The sequence below is a fragment of the Myotis nattereri genome, assembly GCF_964212035.1.
Source record: "Myotis nattereri genome assembly, chromosome: 2".
Lineage (NCBI taxonomy): Eukaryota > Metazoa > Chordata > Mammalia > Chiroptera > Vespertilionidae > Myotis > Myotis nattereri.
The window spans coordinates 102,325,955-102,353,904 of record NC_138076.1 but is presented as its reverse complement, the minus strand read 5'-3'; the positions used below and the strand labels follow the sequence as shown (position 1 = coordinate 102,353,904).

The following is a 27,950-nucleotide window of genomic DNA, read 5'->3' as shown; positions in this document are numbered from 1 at the left end:
CCAGCACCGGTTTGGCTCAGTGGATAGAGCGTCGGCCTGCGGACTGAGGGGTCCCGGGTTCGATTCCGGTCAAGGGCATGTACCTTGGTTGCGGGCACATCCCCAGTAGGGGGTGTGCAGGAGGCAGCTGATCGATGTTTCTCTCTCATCGATGTTTCTAACTCTGTCCCTCTCCCTTCCTCTCTGTCAAAAATCAATAAAATATATTAAAATAAATAAATAAAATAAAATAAAATAAAATCATCCTACTTGCCCTAGCTGGTTTGGCTCAGTGGATAGAGCATTGGCCTGTGGACTGAAGGGTCCCAGGTTCAATTCTGGTTAAGGGCACACGCCAGGGTTGCAGGCTCAATCCCCAGTAGGGGGCATGCAGGAGGCAGCTGATCAATGATTCTCTCATCATTGATGTTTGTCTTTCTCTCCCTCTCCTTTCTTCTCTGAAACCAATAAAAATATATATTAAAAAATAAAATAAGCCTACTTGACTATTGTCATGCCTAGCTTGGATCTGTCTGAATAGTGGGGGATAGTCTTTCTCAAGGTCCATCCATCTTTCTGTATCATCAGCTGAATGTCTGAGGAAGGGAGGCTTAGATACTGAGATGAACTGGTCTATTATGTGGTGATGGGGGCAGTCTCCAGAAGCCTATCTGTTCATCCTCCCCTTCACAACTGGGGGGCCCTTGGGGTTGAACCCATCCCTAATGTTCATTCTTGAACTACCCAGTTCAGTCTCACCAATCATTATCTCCCAGCTACCACCTCAAGCCTTGAATGCTATAGTTACTGGGACAAAACCCCCACTTTTCCCACTCTGAGAAATTTTATTTTGATCCAGGCCCAGTGTTTCCATTCCCAACACTTCACAAAGCAGAGCACAACCTTCAGCAGTCCAGGCACCCATGTGGGGTAGCAGGCAGGCTGGGCGCAGCATTCACACCCGGGTCCACTCCACAGGAGGGTCCCGGGGCCCTTTAGGCCTCCCAATGCGCAGGTTGAAACCTGGGAAAGGAAGGGCACCATGTGTCTCAGGGAGAAGTTAAGATGTGGAGAGGTAAGCAACTTAGGTACAGCCATCTTCAAGCCTTCAGACTCTCCTGGTTCACTGCAGCCCCATCCACAGAACTCCGAGGCCCAGAGCCCCATGCCACCATCCTTAAAACACCAAACTTCTAGAATTCAGTCAAAGCTGCAGAGTCCCAGAAACTTGGGCTTTGTCTGACTTACCTAGACCACTGGTCTGAGATCCACCAGCCACGTCCTCGTATGTGCCAGGCCCAGCAGGGCTCGGGTCAGCAGGAACTGCAGGCAGGAAACCAGTCTTCACGCATGGGCTCCCGTAGAGGGTGGGGGTGGGAATGAGGGAGAAGGGAGGAGGGGGCAGGTCCCAGACCTCTGCTCAAACAAGGTGACTTCCGGAGAAGCGCACCCAGTGCAGGCCCTGTGGTTTGGCCTGGGACACTTCCGGTCGTGACCAGCAGCCAGGTGGTGGCCAGATCTGCCTGGGGCAGAGGGTCCAGCTGTGGGAGTCCCCAGGAGATGGGGCCGGCCCTCCCCAACCCCTCCCCCAGCCTGTCAACTCACCACCGCCCAGTTGTGCCCCCTCCTCTGTGGGTGCCTGCGGCCAGCGGGTGCCCGGCGTCACATGGCTGTAGAGCGGTGCCCCCTCCGTGCTGCATGCCCCAGACCCTGACCCGGGGCCTGAAGTAGCCCTGCGCTTCTGCACCACCGCATATGTATCAGCCATGGCGAAGGCTGTGGGGCACTGAGATACTCCTGCCTGAGGGGAGTTCGGGAGGAAGTGAAACAGCTCGCCTGGGGGAGGGAGGGTTTGGGAGGAAGGCCTAGTGCACAAACCGCAGGCTTCCTTCCCGCCTCAGGCAGTCAGGCAGCCCACAGTTGTGGGGAGAGGAGCGGAGGAGGAGGGAGGGGTCTCTGGGTAACGGGCTTTCCTTTCCTGTCCCCATTGCCACTGGCAAGGTCAGTGGATGGAGAGGAGGCCAGTTTGGCAGGTGAGTGGCACAAAGTATTAGTATTGAGGGGTGGTTTTTTCTGTGTGAGATCGCTGAGAAAGAAGATGCCAACTAAGAAGGGCTCCTGGTGGCTCAAACTTAAAAAACAAAGTGCTTAGAAGGCATTTCTACACAGAGGTCTCTTACTGCAAACTGCACTTCAGGAAGAAGCCTGCACTGAACTGTGTTCCTGCTATCTGAGCAAGCCCTTATAAGGGAGTTCCTGGAATCCTATTTCAACCAATAGGACTGAGGCTTTTCCCATCCAATCAGAGTTGTGGCACCTACAATCAACCAGAGCAGCTCTGTTCTGACCCATCAGGACTGTGCCTTTTGGACCAAACTGTGAGGATTTGAAGTCCTAATTTGCATGACAACAGACTAATTAGGGACCAGAGGTGGAGACTTCTGTCCATATAGCCAGCTCCCCTCTGGCTCTGAAAGGAATCTTTCCCTTTCCACTGGAACTCAAGACTGCATCTCCCCCTCCCTAGTCTGGAGCTGACTGCTGCAGAGGGGCTGGCCCTAGGCCTGCCTGGCCCTAAGGCTGCCTCACAGTGGTGCTATTCTCATAGCTGTGCTATATCACACTTTAGCTGTTCTGCACGAAAAAATGTTTCCTTTTTCACCACACCCTTAATTGGGGATTCCTGTTGGAGATGAATTGGTGCCAGACAATTGACATGTGTAACTGTTTATCGAATAAAAGAATGAGGAAGAGGCATCTAAAGAAAAGGGGACCTTGCCAGTGTTGATCAGTGGTTAGAGTGTTGGCCCATGCACTGAAGGGTCATGGGTTTGATTCCTGATCAAGGGCACATACTTGTTTTGCAGGTTTGGCCTCCACTGAAACTTAATTTTTGGACTGGAACCCAGATTCTTTGTCTGCCAGAGTCGAAGAGTGAATCCACAGACAGAGGGCAGTATAGCAAAGGTGGAAATTTATTGAAGAACAAGTACAGACTCACACAAGGGGAGAGGGAAAGAGTCCATTCTGTTCTTCGACTCCAGTGGACAAAGAATCCAGGTTCCAGTCCAAAAATTCTGTTTCAAATGGTGCATTGGCCAGGAATTTCTCAGTAAGTCAGTCAACCCTCTTCATGGTGAATGGTGAGTAGCCAGAGAGTCTGTCCCTCTGCCTTTTCTGTCTCTTGTTTAACTTTGGAAGCTGACGGATGCCTGCCAGCACTTAAACTTGGCTGTCGTCTTAAAAGCGGGCATTTCTCTCTTTCCTTCACTGCTCCTTTCACCTGCCTTTTTCTTCTGCTTTCTACCTCAGTCAGTTCAAATAGTATCCAGCCAAAACCACTGCATCCGCAGTCCAGATCCCACTAAGCTTAACTCCTCAGTCTCCATTTGTGCAGGCCTTTATAGTAAGGGTACTGGGGAAAAACCTCTAGGTGAGAGTTAAGAAATGGGGGACCAGCTGTTTCCCGCTCTGGCATACGAGTGTGACTCTAGATCTTTCCATCAGGCATAACAGGAATTAATCACAGCCCTTAGCCACTTCTGCCACCACCCAGTAGAAGTTTTAGCCTTTTAGAGAATTCAGCATTACAGCCAGGCACAGCTGTTAAGTTAGCCCATTAATTACTAGGTAACTTGCCTCTCACCTTTATTGTGATTCTGTAAAATGGTTGCACACTCTCAGGAGTGTTCTTAAAAGTCTCATTTTCACCATGTTTTTATTTCCCAGTCCCTCATTTGAAATTTGGATTGGTGAGCCATTTCTCACAAATTAGGGATGCTTCTGGGACTCTCTATACCCATGTAGAGGGAAAGGCTAGTTCAAGGGGTCACACCCCACCTGATTTTGGTTGGCCTCTTGGCCTGAGCCCAATCTCTTCGTGGATGCTATAGAATAGGCCAGAGACGGTTTTTCTTTAGAAAATGGTGAAAATGACACAAGGGGAATATATGCGAGGCAACCAGGCAAGCCACATGGCCAAAATAGTCCATTGGAAAAATATTGAGGTTCTGGGAGGATCAGTTCCCCAAACCAGGGGCAAGGGACATTGGTTTTTTTTTTTTTTAATTAAATATTTATTGTTCAGATTATTACAGTTGTTCCTCTTCTTTCCCCCCATAGCTCGCCTCCACCTGGTTCCCACCCCACCCTCTGCCCTTCCCCCCCCCCCTCACTGTCCTCATCCATAGGTGTACGATTTTTGTCCAGTCTCTTCCCGGACCCCCCACACCCTTTCCCCCCCACCCTGAGAATTGACAGTCCACTCCCTTTCTATGCCCGATTCTATTATAACCACCAGTTTATTCTGTTCATCAGATTATTTATTCACTTGATTTTTAGATTTACTTGTTGATAAATGTGTATTTGTTGTTCATAATTTGTATCTTTACCTTTTTCTTCTTCTTCCTCTTCTTAAAGGATACCTTTCGGCATTTCATATAATACTAGTTTGGTGGTGATGAACTCCTTTAGCTTTTTCTTATCTGTGAAGCTCTTTATCTGACCTTCAATTCTGAATGATAGCTTTGCTGGGCAAAGTAATCTTGGTTGTAGGTTCTTGCTATTCATCACTTTGAATATTTCTTGCCACTGCCTTCGGGCCTGCATAGTTTCTATTGAGAAATCAGCTGACAGTCCTATGGGTACTCCCTTGTAGGTAACTGTCTTTCTCTTGCTGCTTTTAAGATTCTCTCTTTGTCTTTTGCTCTTGGCATTTTAATTATGATGTGTCTTGGTAAGGTCCTCTTTGGATTCCTTTTGTTTGGGGTTCTCTGTGCTTCCTGGACTTGTAAGTCCATTTCTTTCACCAGGTAGGGGAAGTTTTCTGTCATTATTTCGTCAAATAGGTTTTAAATATCGTGCTTTCTCTCTTCTTCTGGCACCCCCACAATTCGGATGTTGGTACGCTTGAAGTTGTCCCAGAGACTCCTTACACTATCTTCATATTTTTGGATTCTTTTTTCTTTTTGTTTTTCCGGTTGGTTGTTTTTTGCTTCTTCGTATTTCAAACCTTTGACTTGATTCTTGGGATCCTCTAGTCTGCTGTTGGATCTCTGTATAATATTCTTTATTTCAGTCAGTGTATGCTTAATTTCTAGTTGGTCCTTTTTCATATCCTCAAGGGTCTCACTAGATTTATCGAGCGTCTCCCTAAATTTATCAGCGGTTTCTAGAAAATTCTTGAAAAACCTTATAACCGTGGTTTTGAACTCTATGTCCAGTAGTTTGCTTTCCTCCATTTCTGTCATTTGTGACCCTTTTTTTGTCTCCTCATTTTGGCTGCTTCCCTGTGTTGATAGAGTGGCTTTCTGTGCTAGGTGTCCTATAGGGCCCAGTGGCTCAGCCTCCCCAATTACCTGAGGTGGACACTCTTGGTGCACCCCTTTGTGGGCTATGTGCACAGTCTTGTTGTACTTAAGCCTTGATTGTTTTAGGTATCACTGGGAGGAATTGACCTCCAGGACAATTGGCTGTGAGAATCAGCTGTGTCTACTGTGGGAGAATTTCTGTGCTAGAGACACCCTTCTGGGGCAAGACTTGCTTCAGTGGGGCTTTGGTGCTGAGTCTGCCTCCTGAGTGTGTCCCTTATGGATCTGAGGAGTTGTAATTGGATGGTCCCACTCTGACCACTGGGTACACTGGCTCTTGGATCTCTAAGGAGGTGCTAATTTAGCCTCTTCCTGAGGCTACCCAGCAGGAGCTATGGAGAGATCTTCAGATTCCTCTTCTTTGTTTGGGGTTTGGAGGTGCCCAGATGAGGCCCAGCTGTGAAGCAATGCAAGCTGCTATGGGGCCTTGGGCCTTCTTTTGGATGTTCTGGGTCTCTCTGACCCAGCTGTAGTTTGTGAGGTAATTTTAGATTACAAAGGGCCAGGTCATTCATATGCAAAAGCCTCTGAGCACAGCTCGCGTTGGGCAGGGTCTCAGGGAATCAACAGGGCAAACAACTATGGCTGATCCTCAGTTATGCCCTAAGAGGCCCCGGGTCTCAGTGTTCCTCAGTATTCACTGCAAGCACCTCTGAGAGAAAGCTGCCCTGGAGTTCCAACTGATGCCAGACAGTCCAGTTTCTCCCCGTATGAGTCTGGGTCCCCAGAGACCCGCCCGGAACTGGATTTCAGGGCCAGGAGCTTGTGTCTCCCTTCTGATTGAAAAAGATAACTGTGTCCTCAGTTGCCAGCCCTTTCTGTGTGCGCCTCTGTACCTCTGCACTTTACTTCCGCACCTCCTCTGAGTCTCAGTGTGCTTTTCTCTTACCTTCTAGTTGTAGAATTTCCACTCAGCCAGCCTTCCTGTGGTTCTGGATGGTGTCCTTTTTGTCTTTTAGTTGTATTTTTGAAGTGGTTGTGCGAGGCAATTTCCGGTGTTTACCTATGCTGCCATCTTGGTTTCCTTCGAGACTTTGCTTTTTAATGGAGTGCTTTGTCGAGTGTCAGTGGATTGTGCGATCTTGTAAATATTGTGTATAAGAATGTTTCTATTGATGGTTGAATCAATGTTTAAAGATAGGGCACGTCCCACCTTGCTGGGGCCCAGCTGTTTGTGGATAGGCTGAACATGTGGCAGGGTTTGAATCTTGAGAGTCTCTTTGTCTGTGATGTACCTTGGTTACTGATTGCTTTGCTAGCTTAGTTTGCTCTTCACGGTCTTTGTGAACATAGAAAGCCCTCTGTCTGTGCTCTGTGTAGGCTCTGTGTTACTCAGAACCAAAGGTTATTTTATTGGGTTAAGATTTTAAAATTCTAAGGCTAATTTCAAAGTGTAAAATTTGTGAAGGTTACATATATGTTAACCCAGGGAAGTTTAAACAGAGACCATTAACTGAAGTTGTAGCCTACCCATGGTTGACAAACCATTGTCTTCCCCGCCTGGAGCGAAGTGGGAGAAGGAAAAAAAAAAAGAGCAGTTTTACTCAGACAAGCGGCTTTTGGTTCTAAAAGTGGCAGAATAAGAGACAGCACTGGCGAAACCTGTGCAGGTGCTTAGAAAAGAGGCAGGGCCCCGCCCAGCATCATGTCCATTAAACATCCAGTAGGCAGCATAGGTATTGGGGACCACGTGGTCCGTGCCTGCCTATGATGCCTGTGCTGGAGACACCCTTATCCACTGGCCTAAGGGTGAACTGAGGCTGGCCTAAGCTGAACTGAGGCTGGCTAAAGAGCAGCCACTTCTGTTCCCCTTGGGGGCACGACAGCAAGGGAATGGGCAGAAGGTAATCATGTCCTCCTAGCATTTTCTCTACAATTCAAAGTATACTGTGGAATTATTAAAATATAACAATTTATTAGCCAGATTGAAAAGAATTAAGTCAGTGGTCTGGACCACTGAACAATTTATTAATTGTTAATTCAACAATTGTTAATTCAACAATTAATTGAGTGGTCTGGACCAAATCTTTAATGTTAAAGCCAGTTTAAATTTTAATAATCTTTAAATTGGGTATATTTGACAGCTTTTCCAAGTGTAATATTTCAAGAATTTAATGAGACAGCTTTGTGACATCCCAAGGGCCCTGAGGTGATGCAAAGATTTATTCTCTCTCCCTATAAAGAAATATTTTTGAACTAAATTAAACCAATACAATATACTTGAAATTACATGAGGAAACTCGGTCAAATAAAAATTAATAAAAATGTTCTATTTAAATACATATACGTTGAATGTCATAAAGGTTTCAGTCTACTTCAGAAAAGAACTTACACAGATTTAAAGCCAAGTTCAAAACGGAAACTTTCAATCAGGGAAAAAGGGCAAGTGTAATAATTCTCTGCAGCTGCCAATGACACTCTGGGTATTTTATATTTCATTTATTGGGATTTATAAATTGGTTTCAATACTTAATATACGGTCGGCAATAAGCCATGTGCCACATGTTATTTTTTTATATACAAATTGTTTGTGTACTAGAAGGTTGTTGTCTCAGAATATTATAAAGTAAAGGTTTTATCCATTGCATTTTAAACAAATATATAACCATGCCACTTTTAAATTTTGTCATTGGACAGCCATTGCCTTACTTTGGTGCATTTAAGTCTTTAGAAAAACCCATGGAAAGGAGTCTAACTTACTCTAAATTGCAGGCTTCTAAGCAGGTCAGATCTTTAAATTAAATAAGGATTTGTAAAACTTCACAGAATTATTAGATATATAGAAGGTAGTAACCCCTTTCTAACATACCTGAGTAAAATATACAGATGAACACAAAATATTCAGGGATAAATTTAAGTTTAAAAAGGGGGAAATAAAAATCTTTTCCACCAATATTCACCATTAATAAAAACTAAGAACATGTGCCTTTTACCTAAACTGTTCCCTGCAAAGGCAACTAGCATGTCCCTCTCCCAGGTGTTTTTCAGGGGAGCAACCAAGTTGGTTGCCCTGTTTAAAAGGAGATAAAAATCTTTAAGATGGCATTTTTAAGGTTTGGAAATAAAACAACAGAAATTAAGGGTCAATAAAAACTAAAAATCAAGCCAATAAACAGGGAGTTTAAAATATAAAATCAGGCCAGAAAGAGATTCCATCCTTTTCCCAAAAATCAGACAGAGGATAAATCCTTTAATACTGAGGGCATACAAGGGGCAGGGATCAGAGCTGTTTATACTTTCCTGGATACTAGCAGAACCAGGGTTCCGGATACTGTGTAAACTCTCTTAAGTCCTCATCCTAGAGTAGACCCCTTGGAAATTTAGTTTAGCAGGTACTTCAACCTATCCAGTTCAGTGGGTACTTCAAAACATTATGGTCAGCTCAGGCCCTTTTTAATCACAGAGCAAGACATGGTTTATACACACTTCCCCCAGGAGACAAGGGAGGAACCCACGACCTCTGCGTAAGCTTGGGTAGTTGGGGTGCAGTGGTAAAGTATGGTTATTCCACCTGACTGTGACCGTACACAGTAAGGGCCACTCACTCCAGATTTACGCGTGAGGTCTTAACTCCAAAATACACCCTTGGCCAGGAGAGGAGGCGTTTCACTGGCAAAGGTACCCTTGGTTGGAAGGGGGATGTGCCCCTGCCCCCATAAAAGAGGCGTACACAGTGGATGCAGGATGTCCTTTGTGGGTACAAGGATGCTGGTCATCCTTGTATAATTTCTTTTCTTTTCTTTCTTCTTTTCTTCTTTCAGATGGGAAGCATGTTATCTACTTTACCTAAAAGACAGCCCTTAGGATACATCCTCAAAGTTGGGATAATATTGACCCACCTGATCTCTCTCTGCCCTCAGGTTTGGCCTCAAATGCCAACTAGAAAATAGTGAAAACTAGCCCCAGAAGGAAGTTTTAATCTTTTCAGTAGGAAAAATGGGAAGTAGTTGGAAGTCCCATATATCCAGGCTTTCTTTATTCTAGGGGCCAAGTCAAAGGCAGGTGGGAAACTAAATTTAATCCTTTGCTCCTGGCAATAACAACCCAAGTCCACTGAGAGAGAGGGCAGAGACTGCACCCCCACCCAGGGCTGAGCCAACCTTAGCTTACCCCAAGACAGAAGAAGGATCTGGCCATAGTTTAGCCTAGATCCCCTTCTTACCCGGGACATGAGACAAATTAAAAGTGATCTAGGAAAGTTCTCAGAAGACCCTGGCAAATATATTGAGGTCTTCCAAAACCTCATTCAAGTATTTGATCTCTCATATAGAGACCAAATGTATATCATGCTCATATTACACCTGACCCTCTCTGCCACTGTAAAGCAAAATATACTAGAAAATAAAGCACTGCCAGTTCTGTATTATAGAAGGCCTCAAATGTAATAAAACAAAGCCTGTTAACTACTCTAAATTAACCACCATTAGTCAAGGAGATAACAAAAACCCCTCAACCTTTTTTGGAAGGCTCAAGAAGGCTTTTGGTTAAGTGTACCAACATTACCCCAGATTCAGAATTGGGACAGCTAATTTTAAAGGACAAATTTATCACTCAGGCTATCCCAGACATCAGGAGGTTGCAAGAACTGGCTATTGGTCCCAAAAGTACTTTAAAAAAATCTCCTGAAAATTACCACTTCTGTGTTCTATAATAGACACCAGAATAAGGAAAAAGGAGAAACAGGGGAAGCCAGGCCAGAACCAAGGTTCCTTGTGCCACGCTTTGGCAAGGCAAGAGCCCCCAGTCAGAGCCTAGAGGCGAATGGTCAGTCCCAGTCACCTGCTACAACTGTAGGCAGATTGGACTTATGGGCTGGAATTGTCCCAACGGACATGGTGAACTCCTAAAGCCCTATTCTACCTGTCAAGGAAACCACTGGAAGTTGGACTGCCCCTGGAGACTGAGGTCCCTTGGGACAGGGCTGCTGACCAGCTTGCCCAACAGGACTGATGGGGCTTGGAGGTCTCTCAATCTGGCTCCTCAGAGGACTACCTACTCCTCCAAGGAGCCCCAAGTAAGCCTGACAGATTTTTATTCACAGAAAAGCCCTCGATTGGGCAGGGCAAAGTCTGTGCCATGAATAACACTCTCTACTGCAAGCAGCTTAGCTAAAAGGAAGGCCTCATAGCCTCTTGCCCCAGAAGTCTGGGCACCAATCTATATATACATAAAAGCCTAAGTGACCATTACGACTGGATGACTGGCCAGTAGCTATGACACGCACTGACCACCAGGGGGAAGACGCTAAATGCAGGAGCTATCCCCTGGTGGTCAGTGTGCTCCCACAGCCAACCTCCTGTGGCCAGCCAACTTCCCACAGCCCCTCCCCCTAGCTGGCCTGCAGCCCCTCCCCTCCAGACCTACCCCCATTTGCGCTGACTGGATGGGCTGGCTGGTCAACCTCCCGTGGTCCCTTCCCCGGGCCTGCCCGCCCCAATCGGCTCTGATGGGGTGGCCACTCCCGCAGGCCGGCCGCCTGGATCGGGGCCAATTGGGGTGGGCCAGCCAGCCAACCTTCCACGGGCCTGCCCCAATCAGCCCCAGGCTCTGATAGGTGCGAGAGACAGCCCTGATTGGTCCAGATCACCAGCCAGGCCAAGGGACCCCACCCATGCATGAATTCATGCACCAGGCTTCTAGTTAAAGATATATATAATGCCATCCCTATTAGCTAGCTCCCCTTCTCAGACCTTGGTTTATACTGTTTTTTATTACTCATCTTTAACCACTGCCTGTTTAACCTTTGGGATGTCTCATATCCTCCCATTTAGAAGCCCTAAAGCGACAAATGGTCCTCCACAGGGAATAGCAAATGGAGGCCACTACATCCATCTTCCGTGAACCCTTAGACCACCCACTTCTGATGGGGTTCTGACTGCCACCCCAAGCTATGACCCCATTACCAGCAGGAAACAGCCAGAAAGATGTGGCATCTCCTGTCCCCAACGGCATTTGGGGTTTCCTAATCAGAGGGGGGATTGAAACAGGAATTTTATAGGAATATAGGCAGGTTTAGGGAATTTTTAGAATTGGGGTCCATGGAAAAACACAGGAATACAGATTGGGAGAAGGTACATTTCCATAACACAAGGAAGCCAGCTGCAGTTACATTTCCATAAGACAAGGGAGCAGGAACAAATACATTTCCATAAGGCATGGGAACTGGAAATAGCCCCAAAGGTCTATATTTACAAAATAAAGGAGGAAAAAAGCCCAGAGAGAATAGGAGGACAATGAGAGGAAGACCTCACATGTCTCATGTGATGTTTGACATTTCAGCTCAGGAGTTACTATAGTAACCAATTCAAAAGGGAATACTGACCAATCAGAGGGATATCAGGGCATAGGACCTGCAGCCTTTATAATCCATGGAAACAAGAAGTCGGTGGGACTCTTTCCACCTCGCCACGTGGGAGTCCATTCTGTGGGACTCTTCCCCTCTCCCCACATGGGAGTATGTACTTGTTCTTCAATAAATCTCCACCTTTGCTATACTATTCTCTGTCGTGGACTCATTTTTCAACTCCAGCGGACAAAGAATCCGGCTTCCAGTCCAAAAATTCCGTTCCACCACCCTGGTTGGGGTGTGTGCCGGAGGCAACTAATCAATGTGTTTCTCTCACGTTGATGTTTCTCTCTCTAGCCCCCCATCCCCACCCCTCCCTTCCTTCAAATCTCTAAAAATCAATGAAAAAAATATCCTGGGGTGAGGATTAAGAAAAAATAAATAAGATAAATAAAGAGGAGGAAAGGATAGCTTCAAAATGGACAGCAGTCTTAAGGACAAGGGTGTGTAATTTCTGCTGCAAAGGAGAGTCAATTTCATGTCTGCAGAACTGGACAGGAGGCCCAGCAAGTGGGCTGCATCAAGAAATATGTGCTCCAAAGGCAACAAAATCTTGGACATATGCCGAAGCAATTTCTTCACTGATACTGCTCCTAGGGCTCTGGAAACTAAAGAGAAAATAAACAAAGGGGACTACATCAAAATAAAAAGCTTCTGGGTGGGTCCCTGTGGCTGAGGGGGCTGTGCGCACAGACTTAGAAATGGCGGAGGTATAGATGGATGTGTCCTGTGCCTTGTCCCGGAGCTGTTAGGGTGAGCAGCTGAAGCAGGTAACATACAGCCCGAATAAGCAGAGGATATTCAGCTGACAGTTTGCAGCTGGGAACGGTGGAGGAATCCTGAGAAAGCGGATTGAAAGTTGGAGACTGCGGCTGAAATCTCCCCCAAATCGCCAGCTCAGCCACGGAGACCATGCCATCTTGAGTAGCTGTTTTTGGAAACGTATACTGTAGTCCCAAAGACCCAGTATCCAGAGATCAGCTGCAAACCCGGAGACACCGGATCTAGGACAGCGCGACTACGTGGAGTCCTGATTCTCACGGAAAGATCAGGTCTCGCCTGAAGCTATACGTGAAGCCTCCCCTAACCAGCCAGAACAGCCACTACAGCTGTGAACAGCACCCACTAGAGGAGCTGCTGCCAACTGAGGAGCAGCTGCTACCGCAACCACCCAAGGAGCAACCACAGCCCAAGGAGCCACTGCTACCCAGGGAGCAGGCACTGAATGACTCAACATCTAGATATGGCAGCGAGATCAAACATGGGTAGACAAAGAAACACACAAAGGAAAGAAAAGGAGGACTCACCAGAAGAGCAGCTAAGTGATACAAGGCATTCAACATGACAGAAAAAGAATTCAGAATAACGGTCCTAGAGTGCATAAACCAAATGGAGGAAAAAATCAACAACTTATGCAAGAAGCAAGAAGAAACAGATGAAAAAATCAATAACTTATGTAAGAACCAAGAAGAAATGAGCGATACAGCTGCAATAAAAAACACCATTGAAAGTATCAACAGTAGACTAGGAGAAGTGGTGGACCAAATTAGTGAATGAGAAGACAAGGAAGCAAAACACACCCAAAATGTACTGCAATTGGAGAAAAAGTTAAAAGACAGGAGGAGAACCTAAGGGAGCTTTGGGACAACATGAAACGAAACAACATACGAATAATAGGGGTGCCAGAACAACAGAAAGATGAACAAGGATTAGAAAACCTATTCGAAGAAATAATATCAGAAAACTTCCCTGAGGGGGCAAAGAAAAAATTCACACAAGCAAAGAGAGTCCCAAACAAGGTGAACCTGAATACACCCACACCAAGACACATCATAATTACCATGGCAAGTGTTCAGGACAAAGAGAGAATCTTACAGGCTGCAAGAGAGAGATGGAAAGTTACATACAAGGGACCTCCCATTAGATTATCAAATGATTTCTCAGCAGAAACACATCAGGCCAGAAAAGAATGGACAGAAATTTACAAAGTGATGCAAAGCAAAGGTCTGAATCCAAGAATACTATATCCAGCAAGGCTATCATTCAAAATTGAAGGGGAAATAAGAAGCTTCACAGACAAAAAAAAGGCTAAGGGAGTTTATCAACACCAAGCCAGCAATCCAAGAAATGCTAAAGGGACTGGTGTAAAAAGAAGAAATAAAATGCTCAGAAAGAAAACAGCCACACAAAAAAAGAAATGGCTACAAACAAGTACCTTTCAATAATAACTTTAAAAGTAAACGGACTAAATGCTCCAACCGAAAGACATAGAGTGGCTGAATGGATAAAAAAACATTTGCTGTCTACAAGAGACCCACCTCATTAGAAGGGACTCACACAGACTGAAAGTGAAGGGATAAAAAAATATCTTTCAGGCAAATGGAAAGGAAAAGAAAGCTGGGGTAGCAATACTTGTATCAGACAAAATAGACCTCAAAGTGAAGGCCATAACAAGAGATAAGGAAGGCCACTTCATAAAACTAAAGGGGTCAATACAACAAGACGATATAACCCTGATAAACATGTATGCACCCAAGGCAGGAGCACCCAAATACATAAAAAAAACTCCTGGAAGATATCAAAGGAGAGATCGACAACAATACAATCATAGTAGGGGACTTTAATACACCACTGACATCACTGGATAAATCCTCTAGACCAGGGGTGGGCAAACTTTTTGACTCGAGGGCCACAATGGGTTCTTAAACTGGACCGGAGGGCCAGAACAAAAGCATGCATGGAGTGTTTGTGTGAACTAATATAAATTCAAAGTAAACATCATTACATAAAAAGATACGGTCTTTTTTTTTTTAGTTTTATTCATTTCAAACGGGCCAGATCCAGCCAGCGGGCCGTAGTTTGCCCACGGCTGCTCTAGACAAACAATCAGCAAAGAAACAGCAATCCTAAATGACTCACTAGATCAGATGGACTTATTTGACATCTTCAGAACACTTCACCCCAAAACCACGGAATATACACTCTTCTCAAGTGCTCATGGGACATCGTCAAAAATAGACCACATATTGGGTCACAAAGTCTCCCCAAATTCAAGAAGATTGAAATCATACCAAGCATCTTCTCAGACCACAAAGTCATTAAATTAGAAATAAACTACAATAAAAACAACCCAAAATACTCAAACACTTGGTAGCCGAATACCATGTTAATAAATATTGATTGGATTACCAATGAGATCAAAGAAGAAATTTAAAAAAATCCTGGAAAGTAATGACAATGAAAACACAACAATCCAAAACCTATGGGACGCAATGAAAACAGTCCTGAGAGGGAAGTTTATAGCTCTACAGGCCTATCTCAATAAAAAAGAAAAAATGGTAGTAAATCAACTAGCTCTACAACTCAAAGAATTAGAAAGAGAGCAAAAAGAAAACCCCGGAGTGAGCAGAAGGAAGGAGATAATAAAGATTAGAGCAGAAATAAATGACATAGAGACCAAAAAAACAATACAGAAAATCAATGAAACCAAGAGCTGGTTCTTTGAAAGGATAAACAAGATTGACAAACCTCTAGCCAGGCTCACCAAGAAGCAAAGAGAGAGGACCCAAATAAACAAAATAAAAAATGATAGAAGCGAAATAACAACAGACCCCACAGAAATACAAATGATTGTTAAAAAATACTATGGACAACTCTACTCCAACAAACGAGACAACATGGAGGAAATGGACAAATTCCTAGAAAAATACAACATTCCAAAACTCAATCAGGAAGAATCTAAAAATCTCAACAGGCCAATAACTATGGAAGAAATTGAAGCAGTCATCAAAAAGCTTCCAGCAAACAAAAGCCCAGGACCAGATGGCTTCACAGGGGAGTTTTACCAAACATTCAAGGAAGAACTAAAACCTATCCTCCTCAGACTACTACAAAAAATTCAAGTGGAAGGAACACTTCCAAGCCCATTCTATGAAGCCAGCATCACCCTAATACCAAAACCAGGTAAAGAGAACACAATGAAAGACAATTACAGGCCAATATCCCTCATGAATATAGATATCAAAATCCTCAACAAAATCTTAGCAAATCAAATCCAGCAATACATCAGAAAGATCATACACCATGACCAAGTAAGTTTTATCCCAGGGATGCAAGGATGGTACAATATCCGCAAATCAATAAACGTGATACATCACATAAACAAAATGAAAGAAAAAAACCACATAGTCATATCAATTGATGCAGAAAAAGCATTTCACAAAATCCAACACTCATTTTTGATAAAAACTCTCAGCAAGGTGGGAGCAGAAGGATCTTACCTCAACATAATAAAAGCCATATATGACAAACCCACAGCCAACATCATACTCAATGGACAAAAACTAACACGATTTCCCCTAAGAACAGGAACAAGACAGGGATGCCCACTCTCACCACTTCTGTTCAACATAATACTGGAAGTATTAGCCATTGCAATTAGACAAGAAGAAGAAATAAAAGGCATCCAAATTGGAAAAGAGGAAGTAAAACTGTCCTTATTTGCAGACGACATATTATACATACAAAACCCTAAAAGACTGCATCAAAAAACTACTAGACTTAATACATGCATGAATTTGGCAATATAGCAGGATACAAAATAAACCCAAAGAAATCTATGGCATTTCTTACACCAATAGTGAACTTTCAGAAAGACAGACTAAAAAGACAATCCCATTTACCCTCGCACCAAAAAAATTAAGCTACCTAGGAATAAACTTAACTAAAGAGGTAAAAGACCTCTACTCAGAAAACTACAGGACGTTGAAAAAAGAGATAGAGGAAGACATAAACAAATGGAAGAACATACCATGTTCACGGATTGGTAGAATCAACATCATTAAAATGTCCATACTACCCAAAGCAATCTATAAATTCAACGCATTTCCCATTAAAATACCAATGGCATATTTCACAGATCTAGAATGAACTCTCCAAAAATTCATCTGGAATAAAAAAAGTCCCCGAATAGCTGCAGAGATCTTGAGAAAGAACAAAATAGGTGGGATCTCAATACCAGATATCAAGATGTATTACAAAGCCACTGTTCTCAAAACTGCCTGGTACTAGCACAAGAACAGGCATATAGATCAATGGAATAGAATAGAGAGCCCAGAAATCGGCCCAAACCAATATGCTCAATTAATATTTGACAAAGGAGGCAAAAACATACAATGGAGTCAAGATAGTCTCTTCAATAAATGGTGTTGGGAAAATTGGACAGATACATGCAAGATAATGAAACTAGACCACCAACTTACACCATACACAAAAATAAACTCAAAATGGATAAAGGACTTAAATGTACGACAGGAAACCATAAAAATTCTAGAAGAATTAAATGCAACAAATTCTCAGACATATGCCGAAGCAATTTCTTCACTGATACAGCTCCTAGGGCACTTGAAACTAAAGAGAAAATAAACACATGGGACTACATTAAAATAAAAAGCTTCTGCACAGCAAAAGAAACCATCAACAAAACAACAAGAAAGCCCACATCATGGGAAAACATATATGCCAATGTCATATCGGATAAGGGCCTAATCTCCAAAATTTATAGGGAACTCATACAACTTAACAAAAGGAAGATAAACAATCTAATCAAAAAATGGGCAAAGGACCTAAATAGACACCTTTCAAAAGGGGACATTCAGAAAGCCAAGAGACATATTAAAACATGCTCAAAGTCACTAATCATCCGAGAGATGCAAATCAAAACAACAATGAGGTACCATCTCACACCTGTCAGACTGGCTATCATCAACAAATCAACAAACGACAAGTGCTGGAGAGGATTTGGAGAAAAAGGAACACTCGTGCACTGCTGTTGGGAATGCAGACTGGTGCAGCCACTATGGAAGACAGTATGGAGCTTCCTCAAAAAACTAGAAATGGAAGTCCCATTTGACCCAGTGATCCCACTTCTAGGAATATATCCCAAGAAACCAGAAACACCAATCAGAAAGGATATATGCACCCCTATGTTCATAGCAGCACAATTCACCATAGCTAAGATCTGGAAACAGCCTAAGTGCCCATCAGTAGATGAATGGATTAGAAAACTGTGGTACATCTACATGATGCAATACTATGCTGCTGTAGAAAAGAAGGAATTCTAGACATTTGCAACAGCATCGATGGAAGTGGAGAGCATTATGCTAAGTGAAATAAGCCAGTCAATGAAGGAAAAATACCACATGATCTCACTCATTCATGAGTACTAAAGACCATTATAAACTTATGAAGAAAAACAGATACACAGGCAGAGCTGCCTCAAACAGACTGTCAAACTGCAGCAGGAAGGCCGGGGAGGGTAGGGGGGGAAAAGTGGGGGGTAAGAGATCAAGTGAAGGACTTATATGCATGCATATAAGCATAACCAATGGACGTAAGACACTGGGTGTAGGGGAGGCCAGGGGATTGTCAAGAGTGGGGGAAAAAAGGAGACATATGTAGTATTTTAAGCAATAAAACAAACAAACAAAAAAATATGAAAAAAACAAATAAACTCTTCCTCTTTCAAAATAAAAATAAAATAAAATATAATAAAATAAAATGCTTCTGGAAAAAACTAAGATGGCGGCAAAGGTAAACACCTGGAAATTGCTGCCTCCCACAACAACTTCAAAAATACAACGAAAAGACAAAACGGACATCATCCAGAACTACAGGGAGGTTGGCTGAGTGTAAATTCTACAACTAGAAGAAAAGAGAAAAGCACACTGAGACTCAGAAGAGCTGCGGAAGTAAAGTGCAAAGGTACGGAGGCTACCAGCGCGTGCAGAAAGGGGCTGGTACCTGAGGACGCGGCTGTCTTTTTGAATCAGGAGGGAGTCACAAGCTCCTGACTGCTCTGAACTCCGGTTCCAGGAAGTCTTTGGGGACCCAGGACTCATACGGGGAGAAACTGGACTTTCTGGCAGCAGGCAGAACACTGAACTTGAGTGCGGCTTTCCCTCAGAGGTGCTTGCAGCAATTAAATTATCGGGACACTGAGACTCGGGGCCCCTTAGGGCAGGGCTGAGGATCTGCCATAGCTGATTGCTCCGCCCTTTGATTCCCTGAGATCCCGCCCCACCTAGGCTGCGGCAGAGGCTTTTGCATATGAATGCCCCGGCCCTTTGCAACCTGAAAATTACCTAACAAATTGCACAACTTCCAAGGAAGGCCCAAGGCCCCACAGCAGCTTGCATTGCTTCACGGCTGGGCCTCATCAGGGCACCTCCAAACTCCAAAAAAGGAAGGGGAATCTGCAGTTCTCTTCATAGCTCCTGCTGGGTAACCTCAGACAGAGGCTAAATTAGCACCTCCTTAGATCCAATAGCCAGTGTACCCAGTGGTCAGAGGGGGACCATCCCGATTACAACTCCTCAGATCCCTAAGGGACACACTCAGGGCGCAGACTCAGTGAGCACCAAAGCCCCACTGAAGCAAGTCTTGCCCCAGAAGGGTTTCTTCAGCACAGAAGTTCTCCCACTGCAGACACAGCTGATTCTCACTGCCAACTGGCCTGGAGGTCAATTCCTCCCAGTGATCCTACAACAATCAAGGGATAACTACAAGACTGTGCACAAAGCTCACAAGGGGGTGCACCAAGAGTGTCCACCTCAGGTAACTGGGGAGGCTGAGCCACTGGGTCCTATAGGACACCTAGCACAAAAAGCCACTCTACCAACACAGGGAAACATAAAAAATGCGGAGACAAAGAAACAGATCACAAATGACAGAAATGGAGGAAAGCAAACGACTGGATATAGATTTCAAAACCACGTTTATAAGGTTTTTCAAGAATTTTCTGGAAACCGCCAATAAATTTAGTGAGACCCTGGAAGATATGAAAAAAGACCAACTAGAAATTAAGCATACACTGACTGAAATAAAGAATAATATACAGAGATCCAACAGCAGACGGGATCCCAAGAATCAAGTCAAAGATTTGAAATACGAAGAAAAAAAAATACCCAACCAAAAAAGAAAAAAGAAAAAAGATTCCAAAAATATGATGATAGTGTAAGGAGCCTCTGGGACAACTTCAAGCGTACCAACATCAGAATTATAGGGGTGCCCGCAGAAGAGAGAGAGCAAGATATTGAAAACCTATTTGAAGAAATCATGACAGAAAACTTCCCCTACCTGGTCAGAGAAATAGACTTACAAGTCCAGGAAGCACAGAGAACCTCAAACAAAAGGAACCCAAAGAGGACCACACCAAGACACATCATAATTAAAATGCCAAGAGCAAAAGACAAAGAGAGAATCTTAAAAGCAGCAAGAGAAAGACAGTCAGTTACCTACAACGGAGTACCCATACGACTGTCAGCTGATTTCTCAACAGAAACCATGCAGGCCAGAAGAGAGTGGCAAGAAATATTCAAAGTGATGAATAGCAAGAACCTGCAACCAAGATTACTTTATCCAGCAAAGCTATCATTCAGAATAGAAGGTCAGATAAAGAGCTTCATGGATAAGAAAAAGCTAAAGGAGTTCATCACCACCAAACCAGCATTATATGAAATGCTGAAAGGTATTCTTTAAGAAGAGGAAGAAGAAAAAGGAACTCTTACCATTTGCCACAGCATGGATGGAACTGGAGAGCGGATAAATACCACATGATCTCACTCATTTGTGGAATATAATGAACAACATAAACTGATGAACAAGGACTGATCCAGAGACAGAGAGGCATTGATTGGACTGTCGGTCCTTGGAGGGAAGGTAGGGGAGGGTGGGGGTAAGGGGGAAAGATCAACCAAAGGACTTATATGCAAGCATACAGGCCTAACCAATGGACACGTACAACGGGGGGGTGAGGGGATGAGCGGGGGGAGGGGGGCAGGGGGGTATAGGGGGTAACATGGGGATAAGGACACATATGTAATATCTTAATCAATATAAAATATATTTAAAAAATAAAATAAAATAAAAAATAAAAAGCTCTGCACAGCAAAAGAAACCATCAACAAAACGAGAAGAAATCCCACTGCATGGGAGAACATATTTGCCAATGTTATCACCGATAAGGGTTTAATCTCCAACATTTATAGGGAACTCATACAACTTAACAAAAGGAAGATAAACAACCCAATCAAAAAATGGGCAAAGGCCCTAACCGGTTTGGCTCAGCGGATAGAGCATCGGTCTTCGGACTGAAAGGTCCCAGGTTCGATTCCGGTCAAGGGCATGTACCTTGGTTGCAGGCACATACCCAGTAGGGGGCGTGCAAGAGGCAGCTGATAGATGTTTCTCTCTCATCGATGTTTCTAACTCTCTATACCTCTCCCCTCCTCTCTGTAAAAAAATCAATAAAATATATTTTTTTAAAAAATGGGCAAAGGACTTAAATAGACACTTTCAAAAGAGGACATTCAGAAAGCCAAGAGACATATGAAAACTTGCTCAAAGTCACTAATCATCCGAGAGATGCAAATCAAAACAACAATGAGGTACCATCTCACACCTGTCAGAATGGCTATCATCAACAAATCAACAAACGACAAGTGCTGGAGAGGGTGCGGAGAAGAAGGAACACTTGTGCACTGCTGGTGGGAATGCAGACTGGTGCAGCCGCTATGGAAGTTAGTATGGAGTTTCCTCAAAAAGTTAAAAATGGAAGTCCCATTTGACCCAGTGATCCCACTTTTAGGAATATATCCCAAGAAACCAGAAACACCAAAGAGAAAAGACATATGCATTCCTATGTTCATAGCAGCACAATTTACCATAGCGAAGATCTGGAAACAGCCTAAGTGCTTATCAGCAGATGAATGGATTAAAAAACTGTGGTACATCTACACAATGGAATACTATGCTGCTGTAAAAAAGAAGGAATTCTTACCATTTGCAACAGCATGGATGGAACTGGAGAGCATTATGCTAAGTGAAATAAGCCAGTCAATGAAAGAAATATACATTATCTCACTCATTTATGGATAATAAAGACCATTATAAACTTATGAACAAAAATAGATACAGAGGCAGAGCCGCCTTGAACAGACTGTCAAAATACAGCGGGAAGGCCGGGGAGGGTTGGGGGGGGGGAGGGGGGTTAAGAGATCAATCAAAGGATTTGTATGCATGCATATAAGCATAACTAATGGACATAAGACACTGGGGTGGTAGGGGAGACCCGGGGAATGTCAAGGGGGGCGGAGGGGTAGGAGACATATGTAATACCCTTTGTAATACTTTAAGCAATAAAACAAAATTAAAAAATAAAGAAATATGTGCTGATTAATGACTGAGGAAGCTAGGAAAGGGCTAACATGGGACCACTGGGCAAGCCTTTGAGGCAGGGGCAATGGGCTCTCTGGGATTAAGGAGTCATATTGGCATGGATTCCCAGAGATCATTCAAAGAAAGGATGAATCAATTTAGCGAACTGAACAGCAAGAAAGAGTCTGGTGTTTCAAGGATGAGGAAAGGGTTAGTCTCCCAGCATGAGAAATTAGAAAAGGAAGAATGAGGGACTGGAGCTAGGTACATGAGGAAAACACCAGGTAGGCCAGGCAGGCATGGCAGGAAGAGCCAGAAAACTCTGGAGGAAGATGGCATCATCAAAGAGTGGGCCACAATTCTGGGGAAAGACAGGAGGGAAGGACCTGAGGCTTCAAGAAAACTGGCCAGGCTCCTGATGGAATCACTGTGGGCTCTGTGGGGTAAGCTGAAGAGGAGATAGTCTGGAAGGGAGCAAGTAGGAGGACAAAGGTAGACATCATAGTGAGTTAGTCCCTGCTCCTAAAAGGAGACCAGAAGCTGGATGTGTGATGGTGGTGGTCATGCAACTGTGCTCTGGATCTTGGTCTGATGGTTTTGGTGGATGGAAAGGGTGCCTTGGTACTGCCTTGAGGTTCTGGGAATGGGGACTCAAGTTTTGGAGTTCTGAGAAGACCATCTGAACCACAGCATGGTACAGGAAACTGTATTACTCCTGACAGGGGAAGAAGTCATTGAGAAGGGAAGATGAGAAGGAGGGATGCATCTTTGAAAGGAGAAGCCTGAGCTTGTACCTGCGCTCTGCCTGCACAACTGCAGGCTGCTGCTACCACTTTGGGAGGACCAGGTCCAAGAGGCTGAAGTTAGGTGGGAGCCTCAGGGCCAGAGAGATGAGACACAAGAGCAAGCAGGCCCTCAGGGGCAGGAGACTGCACTGCACAGGCATACACGTATGCCCTCATTGTACCTGGGTCAGGAGCAACTGTTTCACATAATCCATAGTACAAAGGACACCTGTTTATCCACATCCCATGCTAAAATGCGAGAATCAGAGCCCAGTTAAGGCATGCCCACAATCCCTTTTAAGTGGGCATTTGGGAATGGGGGCCTTTTGATTTTCAGAACCCCCAGATTTTAGTTTAAAAGAAGAAAACTTTTGCCTGGCTGGCGGGCTCATTGGCTGAGTGTCGACCTCTAAATCAGGAGATTATGGTTCAATTCCTGGTCAGGGCACATGTCCAGGTTGCAGAGAATCACTGATCGGCTGCCTCCTGCCTGCCCCACACTCGATCCCCAGTGTGGGGCAGGCAGGAGGCAGCCGATCAGTGATTCTCTCTCATCATTAATGTTTCTATCGCTCTCTCCCTCTCCCTTCCTCTCTGAAATAAAAAATATATTTTAAAAAATAAGACAACTCTTTAATTGCTTACATCTGTTGAGCAGCAACTCCTGAGTTTACTCCCCAGTAGGCAGTTGACCTTCAATAAATGCTAACAATTTCAGTTGATACAATATGAACAAGTGTGGTCTCAGGTTACTCAAAATAGGCATTCAAACTGCAAGACTCTCTCCAAGCCTCCTTTCCCCATTCCCAGTCCCCTCTGTCCCACCAGACCCCAATTTCCTTAACCTTCAGTGGACACAGAGGGGGCTGGGGCCAGATCCCTGGAGGTAACAAGATCCTCCACCATGGCGAAAATACAGTCAGGATAGCTGTGGACCCCTCTGTTTGGCCAGAACACATACTGCAGCTGTTATACACATGAGATATTTAAAACACAGAAAAGTGGTGCAATGAATTTAAAAAAGAAAGCATTTATTGGGCACCTACTACATGTCAGAGCCAGTTCTAAACACCTTCCATTTAAATCCAACAGATAATAACTGAAGAGATGGGTATTGCTGTTAATGCCCATTTTACAGATGAGAAAACAGACAGGAAACAGCTCTCCCCATGTGAGAGCCTCTTCCTCCCCTTTTAGTACCTTCTAAAGGTGATCTGGAGGGTCCTGAGCATGATATCTGCATTCAGCCACATCTCTCTCATCTGAGGATGTGGGCAGGTGGGAAGAAGGAGGAGAACAAAGATCATGAGTGCCAAAAGACACATTTACAGAAAATAAAGCATTTTTGATTAAAAATCAAATACATGTTTTTCATGATCATCTAAACAAGAGGTGTAACAGGAGAGGGAGGTAATTTGGGTTAGACTGGGGACAGAGAAGGTAACAGGGCAAAAGGAGGGCCACACTTGACCCACCCCCAAAGCCGACCTTAACCCCAAACTCCTAATCCAGGAACCAGAAGTTTAGCAAGGTGTGAAGCAGGGGTCCCTGTGTGGCAATGTAGTCCTGACTTTCATCTGTGCCTTGGTAAAGGCCAAGTTCACTACCCAGATTATGCCGTCACCCCACCAAGTCTACCCCTTCCCTGAATCCCAGGCTTGCATACTCAACACAGCAAGGGGAATTCTGTTGGGCAGGGGCTCTAAACCCATAGACCTGATAAAGCCCATGCTTCCCCACCCCTTCCTCAGGCTCCTGCGATTACATCCCCCAGCTTGGTATCCATGCTGTGGGGAACCGATACAGGATTGAGCCTCGGACTGACCTGCTGGCAAAGTCACAAACAAGTCCCAGCTTAGAGGGCTCAGTCCTCTTAGCTTAATTAGGCTTGACCTTATAACACTCCCTGGATCTTATCTGCGAGGCTAATGGGCTGAGGAAAGTGCAGGAAGTGTAACTATGGTCAAAACAGGTGAAACTCACAAGAACTGTGTAACTATGGCGACCACTGCCTTGTTTACCTCTGACTATAAAAGGTTGGTACGGCCTGAGCACCGGTGGAAGTCCTTCCTCTTGAGTTGGACTTACCCGCCTGGCCCCCCAATATTCCCAAATTATCTTGTCTTTTCTCTTTCATTTGTGGGCGGCTCCTCTTCCAGATCCTGAACCCTGAACTACGCGGGACGTGGTGGGAAACATTTACAACACATGCCAGTTCCACAGTGGGGACAGCAGAATATTCTCTCTCTCTTCCCCTTCCTGCTATTATCCCACCCCTTCCTTGAAAGCTTCTCCCTGGTGACTGGACAACCTCTGTTCTTGGGGCTGGAACCATGAGAAAGCAGCTCAGCATTCCTAGAGTGTCCTGTTGAAGATAACTTTTTAACTGTACTAGAGGACCAGTGCACGAAATTTGTGCACAGGTGCAGTCCCTAGGCCTGGCCAGTGATCAAAGCATGAGTGTCTGGCATGGAAGAGCAGGTCCCAGCTGACCTCTGGGCCCTGAGCAGCACCCGGGCCTCTGCACGCACCCCTCCGCCTGAGTCACAGCACCCAAGTCCCCATGAGGAGATGTGGTGAGTGTGGCTGGACACCACGGGCCCGGGCACAGCATGGGCCTCTGGACCATCCAGCCATGCCACACGAAAGCCAGATAGGCAGCGCGCTGTCTCCCGGCCGGCCTCGCAGACCAGCTTCTGCACGTACCCATGGGGAGCGCGACCAGCCCCCTGCAGTCCTGGCAGCTACAGCCTGGCTCTTCACAGGCGACCGGTACCGGGGTACGGGGGCTTCCCCAGTGCATGAGCCCTGTGTCCCAGGGGAGGGTAGCAGGGGGAGTGAGAGCAAGCTTGGCGGACACCCCACATTCTCACCGCACTTCCGTCTCAGGGACTCACACCCCCAGGTAGTCTGGCGAGAGGTTGCAGCCCTCCACCTGGGCACCGCGGGAGGTTGGTCGCTGCCACCCACCCCCAGTTCTCCGTCACAACCTGGGGCCTGGGGCCAATCAGGCAATCAGTGCCTTCCAGCCACTGGTTGGTATCTGTGGGATGATCAGTCGGAGCTGGGCCCCCCACCCGGCTCTCTCAGAGCTTGGGAGCCAGGCAGTGGCCCCACCCCCTGCCACTAATGCAGGTAGCCGTCTCCGGGGTGATCGGGTGCCTGCTCGCACCTGCCTTGGCCTGGTGCTGCCCACTCACCTGCTCTACCATCCCACCAAGGTCCCACTCTTATCAGGGCCCATCAGGGTTGGCAGTGCCTCCACTGCCGCCCGCTGCTAGCGCTGCGCCACCGACACATGCCATGTTCTGCACCACCCGCTGGTGGTCAGCGCATATCACAGTGAGCAGTCAAACTCCCAGTTGAACAATTTGCATACGGGGCTTTTATTATATAAGGATTGTTTTTTTCCTGGACCAAAACTTTTTGCACTGTCCCCTTATCAATGTCACTCAGTTTTAATAAAGGAATCTTCTGAGGGAAAAAAAGTTATCATTGATGTAGACACCTTGTCCTTCCTCTTGCTAAGCAGCTCCAAGCCTAGCACTAGTGGCAGGCAGCCTCAGTTCACAGCTTAGGTTCTCCCAGACACCTCTAAGCCCAGCACAAGTGGCAAACATCTATAGGTCACTTTGTAGGTCATACCAAGTGGCCCCAGGCAGAGCAAAGGCAATGGCTGAATTTGGTTCCTCACAAGAGGCCCTGGAACCAACACACCCAGTGGCCTGATTCAGACCACATCAGAGCACTACCCAACCACCTTCACAAATGAAACCACAAAAGGGTAGGCTCAGCTGGCACCAGAGCCCTGCTAAAATGAATCCTGTTCCATGGGATCAGCCCCTATGCAACAGCTCCTCTGCTATAATGAATGAGATGAACCCAAAGAGGCCCACACCAAGACATATCATAATTAAAAAGATACAGTCCACTGACATGCCAATGGCCGCTGCTTCCAGGGTTCAGAAAGTCCCACTTCGGGCATCTATTTATGCCAGGGTTCATGTCCCAGCATCAAGAAGGGTTCAGGGATCTGGAAAGGGGCTGCACGTAGATGACATAGGAATCCAGAGAATAAAGAGTCCGGAGACGAGATATAATTTTGAAAGGCATTGGGGGTCAGAGGACCTTCAGCTAAAGGAACTGAAGAGCCCCTCCTTGCCTAGGACCCTTGCTTTTATTCACACAATTTGTCCGAAGGCAAGGAGGAGATAATACACTTCCAAAGGTAAGGTTTCAAAGGGTACAGAAGCATTGTCAGTTTGGGGAATAGCCTACGGCTGTTCAGGTGTTTGGCCAGTAGGAGGCAATAACATGTAGATTAAGATGCCCTTTAACTGTCTGGCAGCCACAATCAGTTTCCTATTCAGGTTTGGGGAAATGCCTTTAGCATTCCCAACAGGTGACTACATGTGTGACTCAACCCTGTTGAGTCCCCAAGTCTCATCAACCTTTTGATGAAACTCTTAAAATTATGACATGCTGGAATTGGTCTACGGCATCCAACAACAATTAAGGCTCAACTAGAACAGGGCACACACAACCCACCCAGGGACATACCTGGAGCACCTGGCTCAAGTGATTTAGGGAGACTGTGCCACTGGCCCCACAAGATACCTACTACATAAGGCCAGTCTACTAAGACCAGGAGACATAGCAGATATACCTATACATAGAAACAAACACAAGGATGCAGCCAAAATGCAGAGACAAAGAAACATGTCACAAATGAAAGAACAGAATAAATCTCCAGAGAAAATTAAGTGAAATGGAAGAAAACTACCAGATACATCATTCAAAACAATGCTTAAAAGGAACTTTAAGGAACTTAGTGAGAACATCAACAATATAAGAAAGGACCAGTCAAAAATGAAGTATACACTAACTGATATAAAGAATAATTTACAGAGGATCAATGGTAGAGTAGAGGAAGCCAAGAACCAAATCAAAGATTTGGAATATAAGAAAGCAAAAAACACCCCACCAGAAGAGCAAAAAGAAAAAAGAATCCAAAAATATGAAAATAGTGTAAGGAACCTCTGGGACAACTTCAAGTGTACCAACATTCACATCCTGGGGATACTGGGAGGAGAAGAGAGGGAGCAAGAAATCAAAAACCTATTTGAAAAAATGTCAGAAAACTTCCCCTACCTGGTGAAAGAAACAGACATACAAGTCCAGGAAGCATAGAGAGTCCCAAAAAAGATGAACCCAAAGGGACCAAGACACATCATAATTAAAATGCCAAAGACTGAA

General features: G+C 45.0%; 1 protein-coding gene across 1 annotated transcript; it reads right to left on the bottom strand.

Moving 5' to 3' along the window:
- Window positions 1–808: 808 nt before the first annotated feature.
- Window positions 809–25,404, bottom strand: PTPN18 (protein tyrosine phosphatase non-receptor type 18; the record flags this gene model as incomplete). Its single annotated transcript, XM_081083921.1, is given in 8 exon segments — window positions 809–1,002; window positions 1,228–1,302; window positions 1,585–1,780; window positions 23,847–23,897; window positions 23,903–23,956; window positions 24,183–24,197; window positions 24,201–24,277; window positions 25,401–25,404. Coding segments are annotated over 8 exon segments (540 nt in total). The 3' UTR covers window positions 809–934.
- Window positions 25,405–27,950: the final 2,546 nt, after the last annotated feature.